Here is a 27500-nt window from a genome sequence, read left to right on the forward strand (position 1 = left end):
CCATGTGAGAGCCACTTCAACTCAGTATAAAGCAAAAGAATTGAATGCTCAGAGCCAATCTCATCACAAAAAGCTTTGAACAAGCGGTGATTCAGTGCTGTGGCATGAATGAAATTAACAGCCTCAATAACTTTCTGCAAAACCATTTTCAGATTTTCAGGAAGGGTTTTCACAGCTAATGCAGGCAGCCTGGTGTTGGCTCGGTGGTTAGGGTGGCGGCTTGGGATCCTAGGGCCCTGAGTTCAAGCCCGTCGGCTGCTGAATTAATACACCAGCGGGTTGACTCAGCCTGTCATCCTTCCGAAATCGGCGAAATGAGTACCAGAAATGAGTGTGTGTACTGGAAGAGGAGCACTGCATCAGCGACACAGTTGCGCCTCAAGAAATGATAGCTACCCCGGCAGCAAAGCTGCCATACGACCACAATTAATGCATATCTGTGAAGAACACAATGTGTTATTCTTCTTCTTCTTTCGGCTGCTCCCGTTAGGGGTCGCCACAGCAGATCATCCGTATGATCCGCATAGTGATTTGGCACAGGTTTTACGCCGGAGGCCCTTCCTGACGCAACCCTGGTCGCCTCTTATGGCACAGGGATATGGTACACCTATTTTAACTGGGGCATACACCGGGCCCAGTACACTGGTACTCACTTCGCCTACCTCGGAAGGATGACAGGCTGAGTCAACCTCCTGGTGTGTATTAATTCAAGCGGCCACCGGGGCTTGAACTCAGGACCTTTTGGATCCCAAGCCGCTACCCTAACCACTACGCCAACACCAGGCTGACAACACCCTAACCACTACGCCAACACCAGGATGTTACACCGGGATCGAGACTACATCGATATATATCATCAATTTTCAAAATACTTACACAGGTATTTGTAATTTTTTGGATATTTAACCCGAACCTAAATTTTAAATAAATGCATGAGTGAGTATTTAATACTAACTTACATTTGAGTGAGTATTTAACCCCAACCATCATCACACCATTTTAAAGGTCCCCTGACATGCAAAAGTACTTAAATTTTATTTATATATGTCCTCGAGGAGTTTTTCATCGTGATTTCAGATCTGACAATGTTTTTTTTCACAATTCTTGTTCTATAAAATGTAAGATAAAAAAAACAAACGTCTTCGGGAACGCCCCTAAAAATTCTCCTGAAAGGGGCGTAACCCACATGACGTCACGTACAGTATGTCAAAGGCTGCACGTTAATTACTCGGGTTGGTGGACTACGTGATTCTATTGGCTTTCTGTGTGATTACTCGGGTTGGTGGACTACGTGATTCTATTGGCTTGCTGTGTGTTTCCACATTTGATTGGTCGACTCGATCACTTCGTTCGTTTCTGTTTTTAAAAAATCGAACATTTGGTTTTGAATAATGGATGACATGGACTTTCACTTGTCTGGTAGCGACAGTGAGTGTGAGAGAAATGAAGAATTTTTGGTCTGAATCACATGGAGAATTGTGGGATAACAGTCGCGGGAGGTGAAGTTCAGGCAGCTTTCAATGAAGTACGGCCTTAGCAGTTTGAGCCCGAAGCAGGACGAGCAGAGGAAAATGGCGATGAAATTCCCGGAGTTAATGACGATAGGGAGGACATCGAAGGAAGACTCGGAAATAACAACTGGTAAGACTAAATCCTATTCATAATTCAATAATGTAAATTCGACTTGCATACTGCTCGATATCAGAAATGTTTTAGTGAGGTGACGTGAACAGCGCAGCGGACATGTTTCTCCGCGGCGAATTGATCACAAACAAGGCCGGCCCATGTCATCGGCCGTATCTCTCCGCGCATAAAACGAAGCAACCTCGCTGTCCGGATACGATGAAAACTTGTGTGCAGAACACACCTTGTGACACAATTGTCTCGTGTCGTCCGATAAATCTGACGTTCTGTTGCATTTTTATTTATTTCATTCCTACTGTCGTCATGTAGCGCCAGTAGAAAACAATGAAGAAAAGAGAATCATAAAATAAAGCTACTGCACTTCAGATTTATCGGCCTAGTCGGACGGACGACGGATTTATCGGACTAGTCGAGACTCTAGAGCTGACAAGTAACTTGTATTAGCATGCACACAATGTATAAGGGACATTTTCACAAAAGCGGGTCAGGTAACGGTAAAGACTGTCCGAGAATTTTTATCAAGCATATATTGCCCAGTCAGTGCAGAGGCCTTATGGTGATTCTGCGTTGATGACATAATTTGAACATTTTTCTAGGCCTTATAAGGGGTTCAAGCACTATTTCGAGAATATCAAAGAAAGTTGATTTTTTTAGTTTGTTCTTTAACATTACCTGACCCGCTTTGTGAAAATGTCCCATAAGTCAATGCGTAAGAGTCCCGAGGATATGAGGCCGTGTAATAGGACAGATAAATTTGTCTTTCATAGTTGTACAAACATTTTTTTCCCTTTTCTTTTATTACAGCATTTTGGCTAAATGTTAATGACTAGCAAGCCAATGGAAGCAGTACCTTCACTTTAGAATAAACCCATGTATGTCGAGTGCAGCCATACCTGGCTTGCATGTATGTGGAATCGTACCTATCCCAGCAGGCTGGTTTCAACGCACAATTCAATAAGCTGCAAAATGTGGGTGCAGGTTTTTCACATTGTTTGATTTTAAAATTATCTCCTTGCGCCTTGAAATGATGCAATATTAATGGTTAGTATTTTACTTGTATGTCGCTGTAATTTTTTTTTTTAATGGAAAGGTTAAACAGTCAAATTTTATATTTTGTCTACATGGTATAGCCCTTTATTGTGCATGTATGTATTGGATTTGTATACGACTACGACAAGGTAGTAAAGGGATAAATAATTGCCTCGTGATTGTTGTGCATACACGGCTCAGAAGCAGAGTTTCTTGTCTCTGTGTGTGAGGAATGAGGGGTTGGGATGAATAGAGGGATGAATAGAGCCCATGCTCAAAGTCACTCTCTTCGAAGTGGGCGCTGTAAATGACGTTCATGTCACTGGGGCCTTTCCAGTTTTCCCTCGTCAACTTCACTTTAGATGTCCATATTCTCCGACGATTATCATCTTTCGGGAATACATGGAGGCTTACACAGTCTTTGCTTGTATTGCTGCATCCTGCTACGATACATCTTGCATGCATTTTCAAAAGTACGGCAAAAACTATTTTAAAATTTCGCAAAACAATCACTGGAATTAAGACGATCACAGAGATTGCACTAACATGTGCAAAATGCATTTGTATGTACTTTATAAGGCACGCGACATCTCGACCCTTGAGTCAATCCACTCTGTGTGAGTTACTGTATGTGACGTCACGCTGCGATTCGCTGAAGTCCATTTTTTAGGGGCGGGGCATAGCAAGTTGTGAAAGGCTCCAGAAATGATCGAAATATTGCTCTAATTATCCCATTTTTGATTTAAAAAAACCAAAACATGGGTGATTTCTTCACTAGGAAGGTCAAGTGGGTGATTTCTTCACTAGGAAGGTCAAGTTAATATATAAATAACAAGTTTATTTTTCATGTCAGGGGACCTTTAAAGCCTTTTTCCCTGAGCAGGGGTCAGCTTTTTGCGGGCTCCAATCATGGTACCCTTTCTTGTGGAAATGTTTTTACGGCCGGATGCCCTTCCTGACGCCAACCCTTTTGTCGCCTTCAACACGCAGGGATATTTACCAGTATACTGGTGCTCACTTCACCGACCTCAGAAGGATGACAGACTGAGTCAACCCCCCTGATGTTAATTTAGTGTCCAGTGGGGCTCAAACTCAGGACCCTGGGGATCCCAAGCCACCACCCGAACCACTACGCCAACATCAGGCTTTATTTAACCCGAACCCCTCACGTAAATTTTAAATGAATAATTTTGGATATATATATATGTATATATATATATATATATATATATATATATGTATATATATATATATATATATATATATATATGTATATATATATATATTTGTACACCCATACATATTGTTATGAATTAGCTGATTCGGACAGCCACGCATGACTGCTTAAGGCCCAACCGCAGTTGCGCATCTGCCGAAAACCGGAATTCAGTCGAAGCTTCCGGACAACTCCGGAAACCTGCTACGGGTGCCTTAACACACCATAAACTCAATATTCTGTCCACGTGGTACAGGGTTAATCGCCGAATCTCGATATACCTAATTATCCGCGTATACAGAAGTTTTGAGAATTTATACCTCGACGGGACTCGTACGGAAACTAGCCGCTAAGCGCGCTCGTTCCGTGTGCGATGCCGAGCGGTTTTAATCGCCAAGTTCCGTAGGACCAAATGACCACTTTTATTTGGCTTTAATAGCCGGCTAATTTCCCGAATGTGCCGTGGAAGTCAATGGGAGGAAATGACGCAACGAGCAGATTGACATTCAAACAATGGGGGGGGGGGCGGGGGGGCATTTATTATTACAAATGGGAAATCAATGGGGGAAGGTCTGATCAATTGATTTTTTAGTCTGTATCGAATAATTTATGTAGAATGTGAGTCTGTATGTTATAATGAATTATGTGTTGTCTGGCTCACATCACAAGGATAACAGTGTTATTGATTTTGTCTGAGTTGCTAAAAAAAATCGTCATAACTTAATTTTCAAGTATGATATATTGTTACGGATTTGGAAGCCTCTTGCACACAGACAGTCATCAGTCCCAAAGTTTAGTTATTTCGTTAAGTATATGTGTATAGTTAGAATCCATCCCCTGTGTCTCACGGGAATTTCATGTGTGCGCTGCGAGTTATTTTCTAGTTAGTTTTATACATCAATTCCCTTCACTTCTTCGCACCATCGACTCCATTGCCCACATGTTTTTGGCTGAAGGCATGGGCGGAGCCTCCATCGCCTCAGATCAAGGCTCCGCTCCGAAGAAGGGCATGGAGCGTTTCCTCCAGCCAATGGGAAGCCAGAATACCAGTACTCGCTTCGGCAGTACATATGCAAAAATTGAAACAACTACAGAGCTTTTTTGGGGGGCGGGCCACCGAGATGCCCCGACACGCCCTCCCCCCCGTCCAATGAGGAGGCGAGTTACCTCAGGATGGACCCCTCCCACCTCATGTGAGGAATGAATAATAGTGGGGGCAATCTGGCTGGCAAAAAGAAGAAGCCTCGTCGCCTTGCTTGCCCTCGTTTTGCCTGCTGGGATCATCTCGCCTTGTATTCCTTGCTCGTTCCCCTTTACGTCATTGTTGATTTTACACCCTCTCATCCTGCTGTCATTAGCTTTTCTGTGAGCCTTGATTTGTTTATGTCCACATATTGTTATACGTCATTTGAAAAACAAGTTATGCACACTGCCAAAATAGTACTTTGGGTGGAGATGGTGGTGGTAAAAATGAATCAAATTCAAATACAAATGAAAGAACCCTCCATACACAATGAGTCCTGTTCATCATTTGGCCAATGCAATTTTATACACCCAGCCAAACAGCATGGTAGGGGTATGAACTTGGAAAAATACTTTCACCTGGTCAAGTTAACGATATCATTGCACACTTCCTTTGAGGAACTTACTCTACCTGTAGAAGATTTAGTGAAGCTCCAAAATGGCAAACTATTGGGATGAACAATGCTGAGATGTCCTGCAGTGAAACTGGATATCATTTTGGTTTCCAGCAAACTGTTATCAGCAGATTGGTCTGCAAACATCAATGACCCAGTCAGATGTATTCGTTCTACCACAAGCACAGTGCTGCGGTATGAATGGAATATATCTTTGGTTGTCCACAAGGACTGCTCATGCTGTGGGTTGCAATGTCAAGAGGTTGATTAGATGTGTCTCTAACCCCGGAAAACAAAGTAACCCCACTTGGTATGGTGCCCGACAAATCACCATTGGTTTCTCACATCCTGGAGGAAGATGTTTTGGTGTGACGAGTGTATCTCCTGCATGGAATTGATGGTTTTTGTGGGAACCTAACATGACTTGTATGCTCAAAAACAGAGTACAGCCATCCTGGTTGGCAGTGGATTCATGATCTGGGGCTGCCTGTTACAATGGTAAGCTTGACCTTGTCACTGTACAGGGGAACTTGACAGGCAAAAGCACTGTTGGGACACTTTGGTTCTTGTTCCACATTTTGACAACTACCCACTTTTCATAAAACTGGTATTCATGGATGACGATGCCATTTCCCACCCAACCCCACCATTCTCATGCAGTTACCAACCTTTTGTGAAACTACAATGGCACATGGTAGAGCACATACCTCCATCAAACTAAACAGTTTACGTTTTGTATCCCACTGATGGGCTGGATCTGCATCCGGACCTGAACCAAAATCTATTAGGCTTTTTCTTGTCACCTACCTAACTCATTCACTGAGTTGTCGGAACCCATCCACAACTTTTTGAGATTTCATGCTGTCCCTATATATCATTTTTGACCCCATCTTTTCTAAATAGTGAAGAATCTTCTTCTTCTATCGGCTGCTCCCGTAAGGGGTCACCACAGCGGATCATCCGTCTCCATTTCCCACTATCCTCCACATCTTCCATTGACACTCCAACCACCCGCATGTCTGCCCTCACTGCATCCATGAACCTTTTCTTTGGCCTTCCTCTTCTCCTCCGACCCGGCGGCTCCATCCTCAGCATCCTTCTCCCGATATACTCCGCTTCCCTCCTGTGCACATGTCCAAACCATCTCAATCTCGTCTCTCTCACTTTGTCTCCAAACCGACCGACCTGCGCTGTCCCTCTAATATACTCATTCCTTATCCTGTCCATCCTCGTCACTCCCAATGAGAATCGCAGCATCTTTAACTCTGCCACCTCCAGCTCTGCTTCCTGTCTTTTTGTCAGCGCCACCGCCTCCAAACCATACAACATAGCTGGTCTCACTACCGTCTTATATACTTTTCCCTTCACTCTTGCAGCTACCCTTCTGTCACTCCTGCAACTCTTCTCACACAATCTCCACACATCTTCTCCACAAATCACTCCTGCAACTCTTCTCCAACCACTCCATCCTGTCTACACTCTCTTTTTCACTTCTCCACCACACTCTCCGTTGCTTTGGACAGTTGATCCCAAGTATTTAAACCCATCCACCTTCCCCACCTCAACTCCTTGCACCAGCACCATACCACCACCCTCCCTCTCATTTACGCACATGTACTCCGTCTTACTTCGACTGACTATCATTCCCCTTCTCTCCAGTGCGTACCTCCACCTCTCAAGGCTCGCCTCAGCCTGCTCCCTACTCTCCCTACAGATCATGATGTCATCCGCGAACATCATAGTCCATGGAGACTCCAGTCTGATCTCGTCCGTCAACCTGTCCAACACCATTGCAAACAGGAAAGGGCTCAGAGTCGATCCTTGGTGCAATCCCACTTTTACCTTAAACCGGTCCGTCATTCCTACCGCACACCTCACCGCTGTCACACTCTCTTCATACATATCCTGCACCATCCTCACATACTTCTCTACAACTCCCGACTTCCTCATACAATACCACAACTCCTCTCTTGGCACCCTATCGTAAGCTTTCTCTAAATCCACAAACACACAATGTAACTCCTTCTGGCCTTCCCTATACTTCTCCATCAACATTCTCAAAGCAAACATCTTATCAGTGGTGCTCCTTCCTGGCATAAACCCATATTGCTGCTCACAAATCATCACCTCTCCTCTCAACCTCACTTCCACTACTCTTTCCCACAACTTCATGGTGTGGCTTAACAACTTTATTCCTCTGTAATTTCCACAGCTCTGCACATCACCCTTATTCTTGAAAATCGGAACCAGGACACTTAATCTCCACTCCTCCGGCATCCTCTCGCTTTCCAAGACTTTATTAAACAATCTGGTTAACAACCCCACTGCCATCTCTCCTAAGCACTTCCATTCCTCCACTGGTATGTCATCTGGGCCAACCGCCTTTCCACTTTTTATCCTCTTCATAGCAGTCCTCACTTCATCCTTACTGATCCACCTCACTTCCTGATTGACTATCTCCACCTCTTCCAACCTTCTCTCTCTCATTTTCTTCATTCATCAGCTCCTCAAAGTACTCCATCCACCTTCTCAACACATTCTCCTCACTTGTCAGCACATTCTCATTTGTGTCCTTTATCACCCTAACCTGCAGCACATCCTTTCCAGCTCGGTCCCTCTGTCTTGCCAATCGGTAAAAATCCTTTTCCCCTTCTTTTGTATCCAACTTCTCATACAGCTCTCCATATGCCTTTTCCTTAGCCTTTGCCACCTCTCTCTGCCTTTTGCTGCCACTCCTTATACTCCTGCCTACTTTCTTCATCTCTCTGACTATCCCACTTCTTTTTCGCCAACCCCTTCTTCCTTATACTTTCCTGTACTTCCTCGTTCCACCACCAAGTCTCCTTATCTTCCTTCCTCTGTCCAGATGTCACACCAAGTACCTTCCTCGCTATCTCCCTCACCAGTTCTGCTGTAGTTGCCCCAATCATCCCACCCATCTTCACCACCTGTCTCGCCTCCTCTCTAAATTCCACGCAACAGTCTTCCTCCTTCAGCTTCCACCATCTGGTCCTTGGTTCAGCCCTCACTCTCTTCCTCAACCTCACCTCCAAAATCATCCTGCAGACCACCAATCGATGCTGTCGGGCTACACTCTCCCCTGCCACCACCTTACAGTCTCTAATCTCTTTGAGGTTGCATCTCCTGCTTAAGATGTAATCCACCTGTGTGCACTTTCCTCCACTCTTGTACGTCACCCTGTGTTCCTTCTTCTTCTTGAAATACGTATTTACCACTGCCATTTCCATGCTTTTTGCAAACTCTCCCACCATTTCCCCGTCCACATTCCTCTCGTTGAGACCATATCTCCCCATCACCTCTTCATCCTCTTTATTCCCTTCCCCAACATGCCCATTGAAATCTGCTCCAATCACCACTCTTTCATCCTTGGATACACTTTCCACCACTTCATCTAACTCACTCCAGAAATCTTCTTTATACTCCATCTCACACCCCATATGCGGGGCATATGCACTGATGACATTCATCATCACCCCTTCAATTTCCAACTTCACACTCATCACTCGGTCTGACACTCTTCTCACCTCCAGTACCCTCTTGACATAATCCTCCTTCAGGATTACCCCGACACCATTTCTCCTCCCATCCACACCATGGTAGAACAGTTTGAAACCACCTCAAATGCTCCTAGCCTTGCTCCCCATCCACTTGGTCTCATGTACACACATTATGTCCACTTTTCTTCTCTCCATCATATCAGCCAACTCTCACCCTTTGCCAGTCATCGTCCCAACATTCAGAGTTCCAACTCTCATCTCCACACTTCTACCCTTCACCCTCTAAAACTGCCTGCGGACTCGCCTTCCCGTCTCCTTCTCCTTCGCCCAGCAGTAGCACAATTTCCACCAGTACCCTGCTGACCAACAGTACCAGTGGCGGTCGTTGGTAACCTGGGCCTCGACAGATCCGGTATGGAAATTCGTTTTGTTGTCCGTATAATGATTTGGCATAGGTTTTTACGCCGGATGCCCTTCCTGATGCAACCCTGGTCGCCTCTAACGACTCACAGGGATATGGTACACCTATTCTAACCAGGGCATACTAAATAGTGAAGAATCACTTTAAATAAATAATTTTAGTATCCTGATTTTCACCAAAAATCGAATGAGTTTGTCCACGTCACACATCCAACCTATCCATCAGGTTTTGTCTGAATCCGTCCATAACTTTGAGAAATCCTCACACGCAGAGACAGACAGACAACAGGGCTGAATACATAAACTTTGACCACCTTCGGTGGTGGAGGTAACAATGCCATCACAACATTGTCTTGGCCAGCGAGGACTCCCGATTCAAATCCAATAAGGCACATTTGGGACATTCTCAGGTGTAGAAAATGGTTTCATTTTTGATAAACGTTTTGGTTTCTGAATAAGTTTTTGGTTATTGTGATAATCCAGGAAAACAACTTGTGCTTCACAACGCACACTGGAGGTACGCACACTCATCTCTAATTATCTGTCGAAGTTGGGTTTGAATTCCGACCCAGCTATAAACTGCCATCCCAGTGCTTTGCATACAGTGCAATTCAATGTGTGTTCCATTCTTCGGGTAGACATCAAGTTCCATCCGCAGTTATTCGTTGGTGGAGGTTAAAGATCTTATGGTGTCATTTCAGAAAGCTCTGAGTTATCTCAGGCACTCTGAACCAACTACGAAGTTGTGAAGCAGGATGTAAACTCAGGATCGTTGGATCCCAAGTCCACCACCCTAATCATTAACCCAACACAAGGCTCTCAGTAGTAGTGGTAGTGGTAGTGGTAGTATTACTAGTACCAGCATTAGGTTAAAGTGATTGGGATTATCCATTGTTCACAAGAATAAGCGTAGCCAAACAATGATTAGTACTACCTCGTCAAGCACAAGGTTTAAACGGTAAGGTCGTTGGAGAATCGTTGTGCATACTGGGCATATTTTAATGAACTAGAAACACTCTTCAAGAGCAGCCTGAGGGAGAGAGGGGGGGATAATGGGGGAGATAGGGCAAATACATTTTGTGCTGTGACTAATGATCCCTGTCTGCAGCAGGGGTCAAGAAACCACTCACACTGTGGGAAATGTATGGATGAAAGTCATCTCAAGGGGGGGGGGGAGTTGTGCCCATGACCTGACCCTGGGTACAACCAACACGTATGCAAAATGTGGTGGAGATTCGCTTGGCTGTTTTTATTTTTAATGGTTTTCAGACGTAAGCACATATAAAAAATTGCCTCATTTAATATTGTAGGATGCCTTCACATCCGCCACAAATGAGACAAGTTTCCAGGCTGTGTACAAATCGTCATCGGCAGTGTTATTGTGCACTGACATTTAAATTAAAAACATACACGTACATATGATGATGTTTCTTCTTTCACTGAAAACAATGACGTATTTCCCCCCACCCACCCCCCCACTCCCACCATAACGTCACAACAACATTGTAACCGATTTCGCAATACTGTTTGTTGTGGAACTTTCTTCATGTGTGTGTATATATGTGTATATATATATATATATATATATATATATATATATATATATATATATATATATATATATATATATATATATATATCTGAACCATTTACATTCTATCGAGTTATTCACCAAGTGCTTCAGGCACACAGTTTATAATGAATTTTGTTTTCTCATTCACATGAGTCTTGCCTTGATGACGGACACTCTCGCCCTCAGGAGTCCCCCCTGCTCCTTGAACTTCCGTCGTTGAAAGAAGGTGAAGACGAGGTTCCTCGGGGCATCAAACGTCGCAGACAGCCATCTCTCGATGAGAGGACGCAGCTAGCGGCAGAAGAGATGCGCGCGTTCATCGATGACCCACGGGCACACTGCAAGGACCTTGTACGTGGACGTGAAGTATAACCAAAGGAACAAGGTTACTCTCCTCTGGTTATGCTTTAACCATGGCTTACAATGATAACTGTGCATGCTTTGGAATATTCCACTAAAACCTTTGAGAAAGTAACCAATCCACCCAATGATAAAAACAAACAACACATACACCAACCGTCTGAGTTCAACAAGAGGGGGTTGGGGTCAAGCCGGTGTGTTAAGAAAACTTTGACCGCAAAGAAGACTTGGCCCAAGTCAGGTTCACGTAAAGATGTATTACATAGGGATGGATTAATTTATAGACAGGCCTGGTGTTGGCTTAACGTTTAAAGGTGCTTGGCTTAGGATCTGAGGGTCTTGAGTTCAAGCTCTTGTCAGGCGGTTGAAGTAACACCAGGTAGGGTTAATGAAACGAAACACCAAGAAAGAACCTGAAGAAGTAAAGAGCAAAGTTGGAGTCGTCAGGAGGAACCTGGATAGGATTCTGGTTTCAGCCGCTACTCCACGACCCTCAAACACATCCAGGCGCAGCCAAGTGAGACTTACAGAAACATTTCTGCAAGAATTCACTTCTCCTGAGAGAAATAGAGATGAAAGAGAAGAAAAAGCAAGAATTAGAATGAAAAGAAAATTGTGGAAAAAATATATATATTTGAAGGGAGCAATGAACAAAGATGTCGGGAAGAACCCGGACAGATAGATTTTCAGCAGTTACTCCCCTCAGCCTGCCATCCTTCCGAGATTGCAAAATGAGTACCAGCGTGCCGGTAACAGGGGGCACTGCATCAGCAGCACAGCCGCGTCCCGAGAAAATGATGCAGCCAAGCAGCCACAGGCTGTATACAAAGAAATAAAATTTATATACGAACTCGCATTCTAATTGTACTCGTTCTTGTTCACTCTCTGTCTGTCTCTGAAGTTACAAATATAACTTGGTGTGGGGTTAACATAGGTTATGTGGCAGGGTTTATTTTAACGTGCAGTGGACCCCTACTTGTGCAGTATTAAAACAATTTGTGCAGTTGTAAATCCAATTTTGTGCAGTATTAAAATTTATAACAAGCTCAAATGAGCTAAGATCCTCGTCCTCTTAATGATGACGTCATAAAAACGAATATGACGTCATTGCGATGTATCAGGTCTGCGATAAATTATTATCTGTGCTAATGCTCGGCTTGATTCCCGCAAAGAAAATTCAAACAGCTTGCCTAGTTTCGGAGATAATGGTATAGGCGATTTCCATTAGCGGCGATATTATGACCTCAACTTTTTTTCTCGGAGGAATTTTCAAAATCGGAGATAGTTACTGTCTGTGCAGGGTATTTTTACATATATATGCCAAGTTTCAGGAAGTTTCGATGAAAACTGTAGGCTGTGAAACAAAAAAGTCCACAAGAAGAAGATGAAGAACAACAACGTGAGTAAGACTAAGAGATCCTCCACGAGGATCTAAAAACTCCAATGTCATACAAAGAAGCAAGAAGTCAATGCATGACCATGATACTGAAAAGCAAAAGTACCTTTATTTACTGTTTATATGACAAGAAGTATATTTTTAATTTTACATACACAAATGTATGCTGATTAGTACTTTGTTTTAAATTTTTTGTCAAATACTAAGATGGTTAAAACTTCAAAAAACTGTTCATATGACTAGATATATATTTTTAGTCTTACACATGCTGAATTGTACTTTGATTTACATTTTGTGTCAAACAGTACATGGTAAAAGATGGCTAAAACAGTGAAACTTTCATAAATGCAAGATTTTCAAAGTTGTATCTAGCATATAATCTAAAAACATCTTTTTTTCAATGGCGGTTCAGCGGTATCTGATTCTGCATCAAGACTGTCATCAGCATTTATTTTCTGCGCTTCAGAGAATACACCTTTTAAAGTAATTTTGTTCCTTTGCTTTGGTTACTTCTCTTATTCGACATGCCTTTGTGGAAAGCCAGGTGAGAACAGCAGGCCGTGGATCCCACAAGTCAATTGCCGGCATATTGTAATGGACGTATAAATAATAATTCTCTGTCTCTAATGACATTCTTGAGCGGTCTATGCTTTTCAGTGCATTGCTGGAGCTGATAAGTCTCTCCACATCTGAATGCAGAATTGCTGCTAAAATTCTGGCATAAACTCTGGCCAAAGTATCATAGTGCCCACCTGTAGCTAAAAGCTGGTTGATTATTTTTGACAGAGTTAGGTTAGAGAATTGCCCCGACTCTGTGAAATTGTTGTACTCCATGCCCAAAGCCATAAGATCTAAATCTGGACACATAAGTTTGTGGACTACCTCTCGGTTTGCATGCTTTTGAAATTTGAGAAAAGGAGCCAAAGTTTCCAAACACTCATTGTCAGTGCCAAAACCGTTGAGTTAAAAAATATTTTAGTGCTTCTGTGACCTCAACCTTGATTGCCGATAAATTGCGTCTTTCCAACAAAAAGATGATGATTTCTGCGCGTTTTGAATGCACTTGGATATTTACGGTTATACTTTTAGCTAATGATACTAATTTTATAGACTCCAATGAGGCATCCTGTGTTGTGTACCTTGTCAAAGGATATAAAGGAACTTAAAATCTAAAAAAAATGTTTAAAAACAGCCATTAAAAATGCTTCTCAGACTCAGAGAATCTCAAACACTGGGCCATGGCACCTGCCTCAAAGATTTGTGCAGTTCTAAAATTTCCTTTAAAATAAACCCTGCAATGTGGCCACGCCTCACGCAGGGGTGTAAATTCTCCATGTAAAGGTGTACCATGTAGCGCCACCTGGTGGTGGTGGCAGAAGGTATTACAATTTCCTGTTTTTCTTTACCTACCTGGGCAGCACTGAGGTGAAAGCACTCTTCGTATGGGCATCTTTGTACTCCTTCCCTTCTCTCCTGCCCTCCAACCCTCCTCCCCAAACAGAGGGGCCTGTCATCGTGTGAGACATTTTTAGTGGGAATGAACATCAGGAAAAACATGGGGAAAAGGTGGTGGTGGGGAGTGGAACATGAGGAGGGGGAGGGGTGTGGAGGGGTAGAGGTTGAACCACTCTATGCACAGGTAAATTTGTCTTCCTTTCCTTCTCCTTCTTGCACAAAATGGAGGGGCCTGTCAAAGTGAGAAAAATAATAACCAGAGGGAGCCGGGGACATCGTGTGAAGGAAACATTTCTTGCAACAAGGGACGTTCGGCAGGGTGATGGGGTGGGAGACGAGGTAGATGAGGGGTGGAAGGGTTGCTTGAGAAACACCAGTCTCTATCTTTTGATTAAACCTCACAGCAAAGCTATTGTTGTTGTTGTTGTTGTAATCCACCCTCCCCCACCCATCTCCCTCGCCTCTTTTCGTTTGTCTTTGGTTTCGTATCGGTTGGTTTGGTAAAAATCCCAACATGCTGTTCATGATGCCTGGCCACATCTTTAAACTCCGAACTTAGGGTAGAGATACAACTTTGTGAAGGAAGCAACATGGACGACGTGGCTACAGCCTCGGAGGCTGTTTTGAGTCCGCAAAGTGGCCAATAGGCTCTGCTGGTGTATATATTGTTGCGGAAATAGCCGTTAGTGTGTTATTAAATAAAGGATTAGCCCAGATCTCCCATTAAATGCATGTTTAGCCAGGTTGTTCGGTAATTGGACGTTACATGTGTGTCGGGAGATGTAGGAGGCTGTTCATTGTTCATGCAGTGGTGGTGTACCGAGAGGTTCTTCTTCGTTCCCCTCTCCGAACGAGTTCCCGCCCAGTGCTCTGAGAGGGAGTGGCCTAGAGAAGCGAGCGCCGGGAAGGGAAGGTGGAACTGAGAGCGCCGAGGTGGCGCGATCGGCTGTACAAGGGATGGCTGTGTCTGTTTGCGATCGGCTTTCGTGAGAAGCGAGCTGAAAGAAATGCAGGGAAGGGACTGCATGAGGTCTGTCTGCCATCTACTGAGGGAGTAACTGAACCTGAGGGTTAGTCGGCGATCTGCCAAGGGTTAACTGAGCCTGAGTGTCGAGTGAGGATTCTGCTGTATAGAAACGACTAGTGGGAGGCTGCAATCTGCGTCGAGAGGATCTGGCTGCTGTGTGAGTCGGTGATCGACTTTATGAGGAGGTCATCGACAGGTTCAACCTGCGTCTAACCATGGAGCCTCTGTCCTTACTCACCTCACCCCTCGACACGTTTGTCGATCCGCCTGCGAAGCCCAACACCTCAATTTGGTCTTGTCTGGTGAACAGGCCAGGCCCAGACTTGTATGCTGGACCTTGTGAAAAGCCAGCTGGAGCATACCATAGATCTTTCGTCTTGTGCCATCGACCTCGCGGGGTCTGAACGTGCTGAGGCTGTGTGCGTGAGGGGTCCGACAAAAGGACGCCGCTATTTTGCCACGTAGCGTGTTCGAACTGGGTGCTCGAATCCGTTGACATCGGCTTGTCACGAGCCACATTCGTGCCTTCGACACTTTTCCTCTCGTCAATGAAGCATCACCAAGTATTCTGTCTTGTCTGCATGTTTTCTAACGTTTATCGCGCTAGGGTTCCCTTTGAAACCCATAATCCATAGCTCCCGAGTTAAGAACGGGTTACAGATTAATTATAACATTGTCGTGAATGCTTTGCTTGTGTTGTGTTCCCCAATAATCTGGCTGAGTTATACGAGATTTGCCGCCTTGAATTAATTTGTGCTGTGCCGAGGAACGATCCGCTCGATTTGGATATAAAACCAAAATGGTTACGGACTGGGAGACTCCGCTCGGTCTCTGACAAATCCAGTCTGTAACTGGGGTCTATTCCCCCAACTGGCAAGACACAGGTGTATTTTGGTATCGTGATCTGAGGTGCGTAACCTGAGACCTGTGCCAAGCCAGCCGGCGTTATCACCCCGGAGACGGCGATGCTGTTAAGTGACACCGAATCTTCAACATTTGGCTGTCAAGAGTCGGGTACGAATTCCGCCACCGCTGAATCTGTAACACTGGTAGTCAGGAGTGGGGATGTGAACCCATCCACCCCCATAAATTTGCAGGACACTGATTCAACAACATCTGTTGTCGTTCGCACCTCGAACATTGGTTACGAGAGGCGCGGGGGGGGGGGGGGGAGGGACCGTCGCTCGCAAATTCTAAATTTGCTTTGATTTTATTTTGAGCGGATTGGGTGTAAAAGTTCGAAATTATAAAGAAAAATGGTGGCGCGGCTCCACCTCAGCGCCACAAGAAGCGGGAGTGGGTTACTATAAATAGCGCAACGAACTGCACAGCATGAAGAAAATGTTCTCACCCACCGGTTCAGACCACGTGGTCACAGCATGCATCATGGCAAACGAAGCAGGACGACAACGCGTACATTGACGAGATTCATGCATGATTGGCGGATACCTTGGAGCAGAGGAGGTGTGATGGGAATGACATTGAGGAGTTGCAAATTAAATTGGACAAGGCATTACGGCACGCAGACGAGGATTGGGAAAATTATGTGCACAGGGAGTCACAACAATTGGCTGATGCACAGGAACGAATTCGGGGGCTGGAAAAGGACTTGGCCAACACAGGCGAGGAACTACGTGGAGAAATGATGAAAGTAGAGTGGCGTACCATTGTGTTGGAACAAGAGAAGAGCAAACTGAACAAAAGAATAAAGCAGGAGCAAATTAGTAACTCCTGGGATAGGAAGAGCTTGGAGGAAGAATGGAAAATAAAGCTGGAAAAGTAAAAACGGGAACACGATTTGGAATTGAAACAACTGAAGGAAGAATTGCTGGGAAAGTCAAGACAGTTCGAGGAACTACAGGGAGAAATGAGGAAAGTAAAGTGGAGTACCTGTAGGTTGGAACGAGAGAAGAGCGAACTGAACGAAAGAATGGAGAAAGAGCAAATTAGTAACTCCTGGGATAGGAAGAGCTTGGAGGAAAAATGGAAAATAAAGCTGGGAAAGGAAAAACGGGAGCACGATTTGGAATTGGAACTACTGAAGGGAGAGGTAAGCACAGGCAATCAGATAAGAGAAATCCGAGCACAGGAGATAGAAAGAAAAGAGAAATATCTGGAACAACGAAAGGAATACGGTAAGAGAATGGACGAAGAGAGGAAGGAAGCATGCAAAAGAAGTACGGAGATGAGAAAGGAATTATGGGAAAAAAGCTTCTGAGTTACAGAAACACCAAAGCAAAGAAAGGGAATTACAAAACGAGCTGAGGATGTTAAGAGAGGAAAGAAAGAGAACGGAGAATGAAACTTTAAGGAACCACACTGTGCAGATCGAACAGTTATAAGCCAAGGCAAGATTAAAGAATGAGATGGAAGAAAGAGTAGTGAAAGAACAACGAATGAAGCAGGAAAGGGAAATCGACCAATTGAGAGAAACGACGAGATTGGAGAAGGAGGAACAAGAGAGACAGTGGGATAGGAAACAAAAAGAACATGAATTTGAAATTGAGCAACTAAAGGAGAGAGCAAGGTTGGAGTACGCGGAGATGGTGAAAGAACAAGGAATGAAGCAGGAAAGGGAAATCGACCAATTGAGAGAAACGATGAGATTGGAGAACAAGGAACAAGAGAGACGGTGGGAGAGGAAACAAAAAGAACATGAATTTGAAATTGACCAACTCAAGGAGAGAGCAAGGTTGGAGAAGGTGGAGATGGAAAAACTCCGGAAAGATAACAAACAACTAAAAAGGCTCAGAGAGGAAGAATGACTCAAATGGAAAGGAAAATGGAGCCCGGAAGTAGGACAGCACAATAATGTGGGATGTGTGACATCACCACAGGGAGGAATGTTAGTGGTGCGGGATTTGATTGACATCACTCGTCAGATGAAACCACAATTAGAACAAACCCTGGTGAAGGAGACATTGAGGGAGCATATGGGGTTGTTGACAAATGAAACACATTTTGAGCAGGTCCAGCATGTGGAGCTGACAGCCGCAGAGGAGTGTGGCGAACCGATGATGAGCAACCTGCTGGAGAGAAGCGACCGGACCGAGGTGACTCTGGAACGAAGCAGGTACGAGGGCACATGCATACATGGTGCGGACGATGGGCTTAAGGAACAAATTGAATTTTTATCCCCCGCCGCGTGGAGGAAGGGGGATGTTGTTTTCACCCGGGTCGTCCGTCTGTCCGGCTGGCTGGGCATCAACATTTATAGCTGTGTGATAACTCATAAACTGTTTGCCATATCGATTTGAAATTTGGGTCACACATGTATCACCTGAAAAGGAAGAACCCAATTGATTTTGGGCGTGGCCGGATTCAAGATGGCCGACTGGGGCGGTCGTCAGTCTGTCCGGCTGGCTGGCTGGGCGTCAACATTTATAGCTGTGAGTGCGATAACTCATAAACTGTTCATCATATCGATTTGAAATTGGGGTCACACATGCACCACCTGGAAAGGAAGAACCCGATTGATTTTGGGCGTGGCCGGATCCAAGATGGCCGAATGGGGCGGCCATCTTGAAAAATTTTTTTTGTAATAAATGGAAAAACGCTTATCTGATTTCAATTATTTTTCAATGGCGGGGGATTCCCCATCTCTGATAGGTATATTTTTAATCATGTGGCAGTGAGGTGTTTTTAAAACCACAGCAGTGAGGTGTTTTTAATGCCATGGCAGTGAGGTGTTTTAATACCATGGCAGTGGTGTTTTTAATACCCTGGAAGTGAGGTGTTTTTAATACTGGCAGTGAGGTGTTTTTAATACCATGGCAGTGAGGTGTTTTTAATCATGTGGCAGTGTGGTGTTTTTAATACCATGGCAGTGTGGTGTTTTTAATCATGTGGCAGTGAGGTGTTTTTAATCATGTGGCAGTGAGGTGTTTTTAATCATGTGGTAGTGAGGTGTTTTTAATAATGTGGTAGTGAGGTGTTTTTAATAATGTGGTAGTGAGGTGTTTTTAATAATGTGGTAGTGAGGTGTTTTTAATAATGTGGCAGTGAGGTGTTTTATACCATGGTTGTGAGGTCTTTTTAATCATGTGGGAGTGAGGTGTTTTCAATCATGTGGTAGTGAGGTGTTTTTAATACCCTGGCAGTATACCATGGCAGTGAGGTGTTTTTAATCATGTGGCAGTGAGGTGTTTTTAATACCCTGGCAGTGAGGTGTTTTTAATAATGTGGCAGTGAGGTGTTTTAATACCATGGTTGTGAGGTGTTTTTAATCATCTGGCAGTGAGGTGTTTTTAATCATGTGGGAGTGAGGTGTTTTTAATCATGTGGGAGTGAGGTCTTTTTAATCATGTGGGAATGAGGTGTTTTCAATCATGTGGTAGTGAGGTGTTTTTAATACCCTGGCAGTGAGGTGTTTTAATATCATGGTTGTGAGGTGTTTTTAATCATCTGGCAGTGAGGTGTTTTTAATCATGTGGGAGTGAGGTGTTTTTAATCATGTGGGAGTGAGGTGTTTTTAATAATGTGGTAGTGAGGTGTTTTTAATAATGTGGTAGTGAGGTGTTTTTAATAATGTGGTAGTGAGGTGTTTTTAATAATGTGACAGTGAGGTGTTTTATACCATGGTTGTGAGGTGTTTTTAATCATCTGGCAGTGAGGTGTTTTTAATCATGTGGGAGTGAGGTCTTTTTAATCATGTGGGAGTGAGGTGTTTTCAATCATGTGGTAGTGAGGTGTTTTTAATACCCTGGCAGTATACCATGGCAGTGAGGTGTTTTTAATCATGTGGCAGTGAGGTGTTTTTAATACCCTGGCAGTGAGGTGTTTTTAATACCCTGGCAGTGAGGTGTTTTTAATAATGTGGCAGTGAGGTGTTTTAATACCATGGTTGTGAGGTGTTTTTAATCATCTGGCAGTGAGGTGTTTTTAATCATGTGGGAGTGAGGTGTTTTTAATCATGTGGGAGTGAGGTCTTTTTAATCATGTGGGAATGAGGTGTTTTCAATCATGTGGTAGTGAGGTGTTTTTAATACCCTGGCAGTGAGGTGTTTTAATATCATGGTTGTGAGGTGTTTTTAATCATCTGGCAGTGAGGTGTTTTTAATCATGTGGGAGTGAGGTGTTTTTAATCATGTGGGAGTGAGGTGTTTTTAATCATGTGGGAGTGAGGTGTTTTTAATCATGTGGGAGTGAGGTGTTTTTAATCATGTGGGAGTGAGGTGTTTTTAATCATGTGGAAGTGAGGTGTTTGTAATCATCTGGCAGTGAGGTGTTTTTAATCATGTGGGAGTGAGGTGTTTTTAATCATGTGGGAGTGAGGTGTTTTTAATCATGTGGGAGTGAGGTGTTTTTAATCATGTGAGAGTGAGGTGTTTTTAATCATGTGGCAGTGAGGTGTTTTTAATAATGTGGAAGTGAGGTGTTTGTAATCATCTGGCAGTGAGGTGTTTTTAATCATGTGGGAATGAGGTGTTTTCAATCATGTGGTAGTGAGGTGTTTTTAATACCCTGGCAGTGAGGTGTTTTAATATCATGGTTGTGAGGTGTTTTTAATCATCTGGCAGTGAGGTGTTTTTAATCATGTGGGAGTGAGGTGTTTTTAATCATGTGGGAGTGAGGTGTTTTTAATCATGTCACAGTGAGGTGTTTTTAATAATGTGGCAGTGAGGTGTTTTTATACCATGGTTGTGAGGTGTTTTTAATCATGTGGTAGTGAGGTGTTTTTTACCATGTGGCAGTGAGGTGTTTTTAATCATGTGGGAGTGAGGTGTTTTTAATCATGTGGCAGAAATGTTTTTAATAATGTGGCAGTGAGGTGTTTTAATACCGTCGCAGTGAGGTGTTTTAATACCATGGCAGTGAGGTGTTTTAATACCCTGACAGAGAGGTTTTTTTAATACCCTGGCAGTGAGGTGTTTTTATCATGTGGCAGTGAGGTGTTTTTATCATGTGGCAGTGAGGTGTTTTTATCATGTGGAAGTGAGGTGTTTTTGATCATGTGGCAGTGAGGTGTTTTTGATCATGTGGCCGTGAGGTGTTTTTGATCATGTGGCCGTGAGGTGTTTTTGATCATGTGGCCGTGAGGTGTTTTTGATCATGTGGCCGTGAGGTGTTTTTGATCATGTGGCCGTGAGGTGTTTTTGATCATGTGGCCGTGAGGTGTTTTTGATCATGTGGCCGTGAGGTGTTTTTGATCATGTGGCCGTGAGGTGTTTTTGATCATGTGGCCGTGAGGTGTTTTTGATCATGTGGCCGTGAGGTGTTTGTGATCATGTGGCAGTGAGGTGTTTTTGATCATGTGGCAGTGAGGTGTTTTTAATCATGTGGCAGTGAGGTGTTTTTAATCATGTGGCAGTGAGGTGTTTTTAATACCACAGCAGTGAGGTGTTTTTAATCATGTGGCAGTGAGGAGTTTTTAATACCAGGGCAGTGAGGTGTTTTCAATCATTAGGCAGTGTGGTGTTTTTAACACCATGGCAGTGTGGAGTTTTTAATCATGTGGCAGTGAGGTGTTTTTAATCATGTGGTAGTGAGGCATTTTTAATACCCTGGCAGTGAGGTGTTTTTAATAATGTGGCAGTGAGGTGTTTTAATACCATGGCAGTGAGGTGTTTTAATACCATGGTTGTGAGGTGTTTTTAATCATCTGGCAGTGAGGTGTTTTTAATCATGCGGGAGTGAGGTGTTTTTAATCATGTGGGAGTGAGGTGTTTTTAATCATGTGGCAGTGAGGTGTTTTTAATACCATGGAAGTGAGGTGTTTTAATCATGTGGAAATGAGGTGTTTTTAATCATGTGGAAGTGAGGTGTTTTTATCATGTGGCAGTGAGGTTTTTTTCATACCATGGCAGTGAGGTGTTTTTCATGCCATGGCAGTGAGGTGTTTTTAATACCATGGCAGTGGGGTGTTATTAATACTCTGGCAGTGAGGTATTTTTAATAATGTGGCAGTGGGGTGTTTTTATACCATGGCAGTGAGTTGTTTTTAATACCATGGTAGTGGGGTGTTATTAATACTCTGGCAGTGAGGTATTTTTTATAATGTAGCAGTGAGGTATTTTTAATAATGTGGAAGTGGGGTGTTTTTAATACCATGGCAGTGAGGTGTTTTTAATACCATGGCAGTGAGGTGTTATTAATACCATGGCAGTGGTGTTTTAATACCATGGCAGTGATGTGTTTGTAATCATGTGGCAGTGAGGTGTTTGTAATCATGTGGCATTGAGGTGTTTTTAATACCCTGGCAGTGAGGTGTTTTTAATACCCTGGCAGTGAGGTGTTTTTAATACCCTGGCAGTGAGGTGTTTTTAATACCATGGCAGTGAGGTGTTTTTAATACCATGGCAGTGAGGTGTTTTAATACCATGGCAGTGAGGTGTTTTTAATGCCATAGCAGTGAGGTGTTTTTAATACCATGGAAGTGAGGTGTTTTAATACCATGGCAGTGAGGTGTTTTTAATACCATGGCAGTGAGGTGTTTTCATACCATGGCAGTGAGGTGTTTTTAATACCATGGCAGTGAAGTGTTTTTAATGCCATGGCAGTGAGGTGTTTTTAATGTGGCAGTGAGGTGTTTTTAATCATGTCGCACTGAGTTGTTTTTAATACCACAGCAGTGAGGTGTTTTTTAATACCATGGCAATGATGTGTTTTTAATACCATGGCAGTGAGGTGTTTTTAATACCATGGCAGTGAGGTGTTTTTAATCATGTGGCAGTGAGGTGTTTTTTTAATACCATGGCGGTGAGGTGTTTTTAAAAACATGGCAGTGAGGTGTTTTTAATACAATGGCAGTGAGGTGTTTTTAATACAATGGCAGTGAGGTGTTTTTAATACCATGGCAGTGAGGTGTTTTTAATACCATGGCAGTGAGGTGTTTTTAATACCATGGCAGTGAGGTGTTTTTAATCAGGTGGAAGTGAGGTGTTTTTAATACCACGGCAGTGAGGTGTTTTTAATACCATGGCAGTGAGGTGTTTTTAATACCATGGCAGTGATGTTTTTAATCATGTGGCAGTGAGGTGTTTTTAATCATGTTGCAGTGAGGTGTTTTTAATACCATGGTAGTGAGGTGTTTTTAATACCATGGCAGTGAGGTGTTATTAATACCATGGCAGTGAGGTGTTTTTAATACCATGGCAGTGAGGTGTTTTTAATACCATGGCAGTGAGGTGTTTTTAATACCATGGCAGTGAGGTGTTTTTAATACCATGGCAGTGAGGTGTTTTTAATACCATGGCAGTGAGGTGTTTTTAATACCATGGCAGTGAGGTGTTAATACCATGGCAGTGAGTTGTTTTTAATACCATGGCAGTGAGTTGTTTTTAATACCATGGCAGTGAGGTGTTTTTTATACCATGGCAGTGAGGTGTTTTTAATGCCATGGCAGTGAGATGTTTTTAATCATGTGGCAGTGAGGTGTTTTTAATACCATGGCAGTGAGGTGTTTTAATACCACAGCAGTGAGGTGTTTTTAATCATGTGGCAGTGAGGTGTTTTTATCCCCCCGCCGCGTGGCGGAAGAGGGATATTGTTGTCACACGGGTCGTCCGTCCGTCCGGCTGGCTGGGCGTCAACATTTATAGCTCTGAGTGCGATAACTCAAACTGTTCGCCATATCGATTTGAAATTTGGTCACACATGTCCCACCTGAAAAGGAAGAACCCTATTGATTTTGGGTGTGGCCGGATCCAAGATGGCCGACTGGGGCGGCCATCTTGAAAAAAGTTTTTTGTGATAAATGGAAAACCGCTTTTCTGATTTCAATTATTTTTTAATGGTGGGGGATTCCCCATCTCTGATGGTATATTATGTTCACGAAGAGACTCTGTCCGATGGGGTGCACGTAAGCATGACCCCTGAATGTGTGTGGAGTGCCTGTGAATGAATACGGTGAGTCCACAGTCCAGACTTCAGCACTGGTGTGTGCTGCCGAGGCCGAAACGTGTGTGGGTTCTCACGTGGCGTTTGGGAATGTTGCCCTGGAGTGCGAGGCGGTTGTTCAGTGCGCAGCAAGGTCGAAGGTGTGGAATGTCAACACATAACCTTGGAATGTGTGCAGCCTGCAGTGTGTGGGAGTCCTGAGCGTGGAGTGAGTGGTGACGTCGGGAATAGGTTTGAGGTGCAAGGGGAAATAGAAATGCCACCAGTACAGAACTTGATGCAGGGGACAAAAACCATAATGGACAACTCCGCATGGGTTCTTCCAGAGTTAGAGGTGCTGCATCCAGGAGCAGGCTTTAGACATTGGATTTTAATTTCTCTCTCAGCCTCACAGGAACCTTGGGGTGGAGCGCAGATGAATAGCAAGTGGCACTGGTGTGTGTCACTTGGTCTTCAAACCTCTCTGAGCACACGAGGGGTTTGGCTAGCTGAGTGGAGTTTATCTGTCTTCAGGGAGTTAGGGAGAAGAGGGGGAGGCCGCTTCCCCGATTGGGGTTTACCTGATTTCCTCGAACCCTGGAGAAAAGGAGGGGGTGGACCACAACCCCAATTGAGACGTGACCCCTTTGAGAATTGGCGGAAAGGCGGCGGGGTCATGTAATGGGTAATGAGGGATTCGTTCCCTCACTCCCCTTCCAATGAGCCAAAGAAAGCAGGCCATATTGGGATGTAAAAATCTTGATTGAGAATTGTATTGAGAGTGATTGCAAATTGAAAGATGATAGAAGGGATAAGAGTGGCACAAGTGGATTGGGGTGATGATTGAAAAAAAAAATGATGGAGACGATTAGGGCAGTATGGAGGAGGCCAGCGGACGACGGATGTCGTGACAAATTGATTGGGGTTTGATTAAAAAAAAAGTGTATTAATTAAATTTGATGACCAAGTGGGATCTGAGGTACTGGTGTGTTTTTGTTTTCACATAAAAGTGAAAGGTGTTGGATGGTGTTGTGGACTGGGTGTGTGGCACTGTGGAATGGATGACTAAGGTGTTTGGGTGAATGGCGTGATTGTGCAAATGAGGAGAGTGAGTGCGAACAACGTACCCAGTCAGTAGGAGTCTCCTAACCAAGTTAGTGTCGGTTAGGGGGACAGAGGATTTGGCATGGATTCTGGCTGCTGTTCCATTATGCAGGCGGACTGCAAGGTGTAGGTGCAGGCCAAGGTATGGTGGTACTGGTTGGGAGTGTGACATGGCATTGGAAGTTGGTGAGTCGGGAGAGAGGGTACCAGGGCTTTGGGGGTTGCTGGCAGGTGAAGGCTGTCAGAGGTGCCAGGAGAGCACAATATAGGTGCTGGGAGAGCCCAGTATGGGTGCTAGGAGATCACAGTATGGGGGCTAGAGAGCCACCCCTTAGTTAGGAGCGCCAAAAGCATGCTCAGGTGAACCCCGAGGTCGCTGGGTATCCTCCACCCCCGATTGGAAGCAGGCAAAGAGGCCTAGTAGTAATCACACTCCCCAGCCAGCGAGTGATGACTGGCACCACCAAATGGAAAAAGACAAATAAGGGCCTTGCCCAGGTTTAATAGAATGGAACAGTGTGCCAGATCGGGAAAAATGCTGTTCGTCTGTCTGGACAGCTGCAGCTGATGCTCACGGACTATGCAGGTAACAAATCTCATTTGAGTCTCTCTCAGCAACCGCTCGGTGGACACAAAGTCTGACCAGTGACAGCCAAGGATTCTCCAAAGAGACCTGGTCATTCTAGCCATAGCAGGGTTTGTGAAATTGTTTACAGCTAAAATTAATGGTTAGGTTCGATGAATTCTCCTCCGCACCATTCATGCGCGACACCTGGTACGAGTAATGTTGATGGGAAAATTTGTTAGCAAGGGCCAGGCTAGGTCACCCTCTCCAAGTGCCAGAGAGGCCACCAGTATGTCATGAGCACAGACCCACAAAGATAACGTTTGAGTAAGAAACACACCATCCTGTCTGGTAATAAAAAGAAAAAAAAAAAAAGAACATATGAGGAAGACCATACCAAAGCAAGTCAGGCAAGGAAGGTTAAGGGTACACCATCTCACCTGGTGTGAGGTCATCACACCCACTTACGTCCTCAAGAACACCTCCAAACTGCTTTTGCTACCATCGATATCACTGTGCCACCATTGCTGTGTCACCTGCTGTCCAATGCAGGGCTTGTTGCGTGTTGCTGCTTGTGAGTAGGCCATATGGGCCGAAGCATTTTTGTGGGCCATTAAGGCTAAAGTGCTTTTGTGGGCCGTTGCGGCCGAAGATTCATGCCATTGTGTGGGCCGTTGCGGCCGAAGATTCATGCCATTTTGTGGGCCGTTGCGGCCGAAGATTCATGCCATTTTGTGGGCCGTTGCGGCCGAAGATTCATGCCATTTTGTAGGCCGTTGCGGCCGAAGATTCATGCCATTTTGGAGCCGTTGCGGCCGAAGATTCATGCAATTTTGTGGGCCATTGTGGCCGAAGATTTATGCCATTTTGTGGGCCATTGCGGCCGAAGAATCATGCCATTTTGTGGGCCGTTGCGGTGGAAGGTTCATGCCATTCATGCCATGGGCTCAGTGGGCTGAAGAACTCTGAGATTAGGCCACTGGGCCGACTGAACTCACCTAGTGAGAGGCCAATAAGACCACGAAGTGAGGAAACCCTCAGGGGTGAATGGACAATACTGCCGGGAGGGGTAATGAAGGAGCGGACACGTTAAAGAACTTTGAACCTTTGAATGTTCTGCTCCTATGCAAATATTGGTGTTAAAAGTAAAATTTAATGCCCTCCCGTTCAAATCCATAATTAGAATGTTAAGTAGTGTGCATAGAGTGAATTTCTTTGTTAGATTAGTGATCCGACACACAAGGATCGGGACATGCCAATCTTACTGTGACACTTTGGTTTTTGGAGTTAAGTGCTTCCCATATGGGTTAGAGTAAATGGGAGATCTGTGCTGGACGTTAGACAGGGCCATTGCTGTGGGCTGTCCCACATGGAGGCTCGGGAGAGCCTCGGGAGAAAGGTAGTAGTGTTGCGGAAATGGCCCTTAGTGTGTTATTAAATATAGGATTAGCCCAGATCCCCCATTAAATGCATGTTTAGCCAGGTTGTTCAGTAATTGGACGTTACATGTGTGTCTGGAGGTGTCGGAGGCTGTTCATTGTTCGTACGGTGGTGGTGTACCGAGAGGTTCTTCTTCTTCGTTCCCCTCTCCGAACGAGTCCCCACTCAGCGCTCTGAGAGGGAGTGGCCTAGAGAAGCGAGCGCCGGGAAGGGAAGGTGGAATTGAGATCGCTGAAGTGGCGCGATTGGCTGTACAAGAGACGGCTGTGTCTGTTTGCGATCAGCTTTTGTGAGGAGCG

The 27500-nt window shown here is 44.4% G+C and overlaps 1 protein-coding gene across 3 annotated transcripts in view; it reads left to right on the forward strand.

The window, feature by feature from the left end:
• REC8 (REC8 meiotic recombination protein) overlaps window positions 1–27500 on the forward strand; it is a 75603-nt gene that overhangs the window by 40746 nt on the left and 7357 nt on the right. For all 3 annotated transcript variants that reach the window (XM_085856662.1, XM_085856661.1, XM_085856659.1), the window contains exon 12: window positions 11224–11388. In XM_085856662.1, coding sequence (XP_085712788.1) covers window positions 11224–11388 — 165 coding nt within the window. The remainder of the gene's footprint in view (window positions 1–11223; window positions 11389–27500) is intronic.

Source organism: Eptatretus burgeri, chromosome 15 (assembly GCF_056783735.1).
Source record: "Eptatretus burgeri isolate ZD-2024b chromosome 15, Ebu_testis_v1, whole genome shotgun sequence".
Taxonomy (NCBI): Eukaryota; Metazoa; Chordata; class Myxini; order Myxiniformes; family Myxinidae; genus Eptatretus; species Eptatretus burgeri.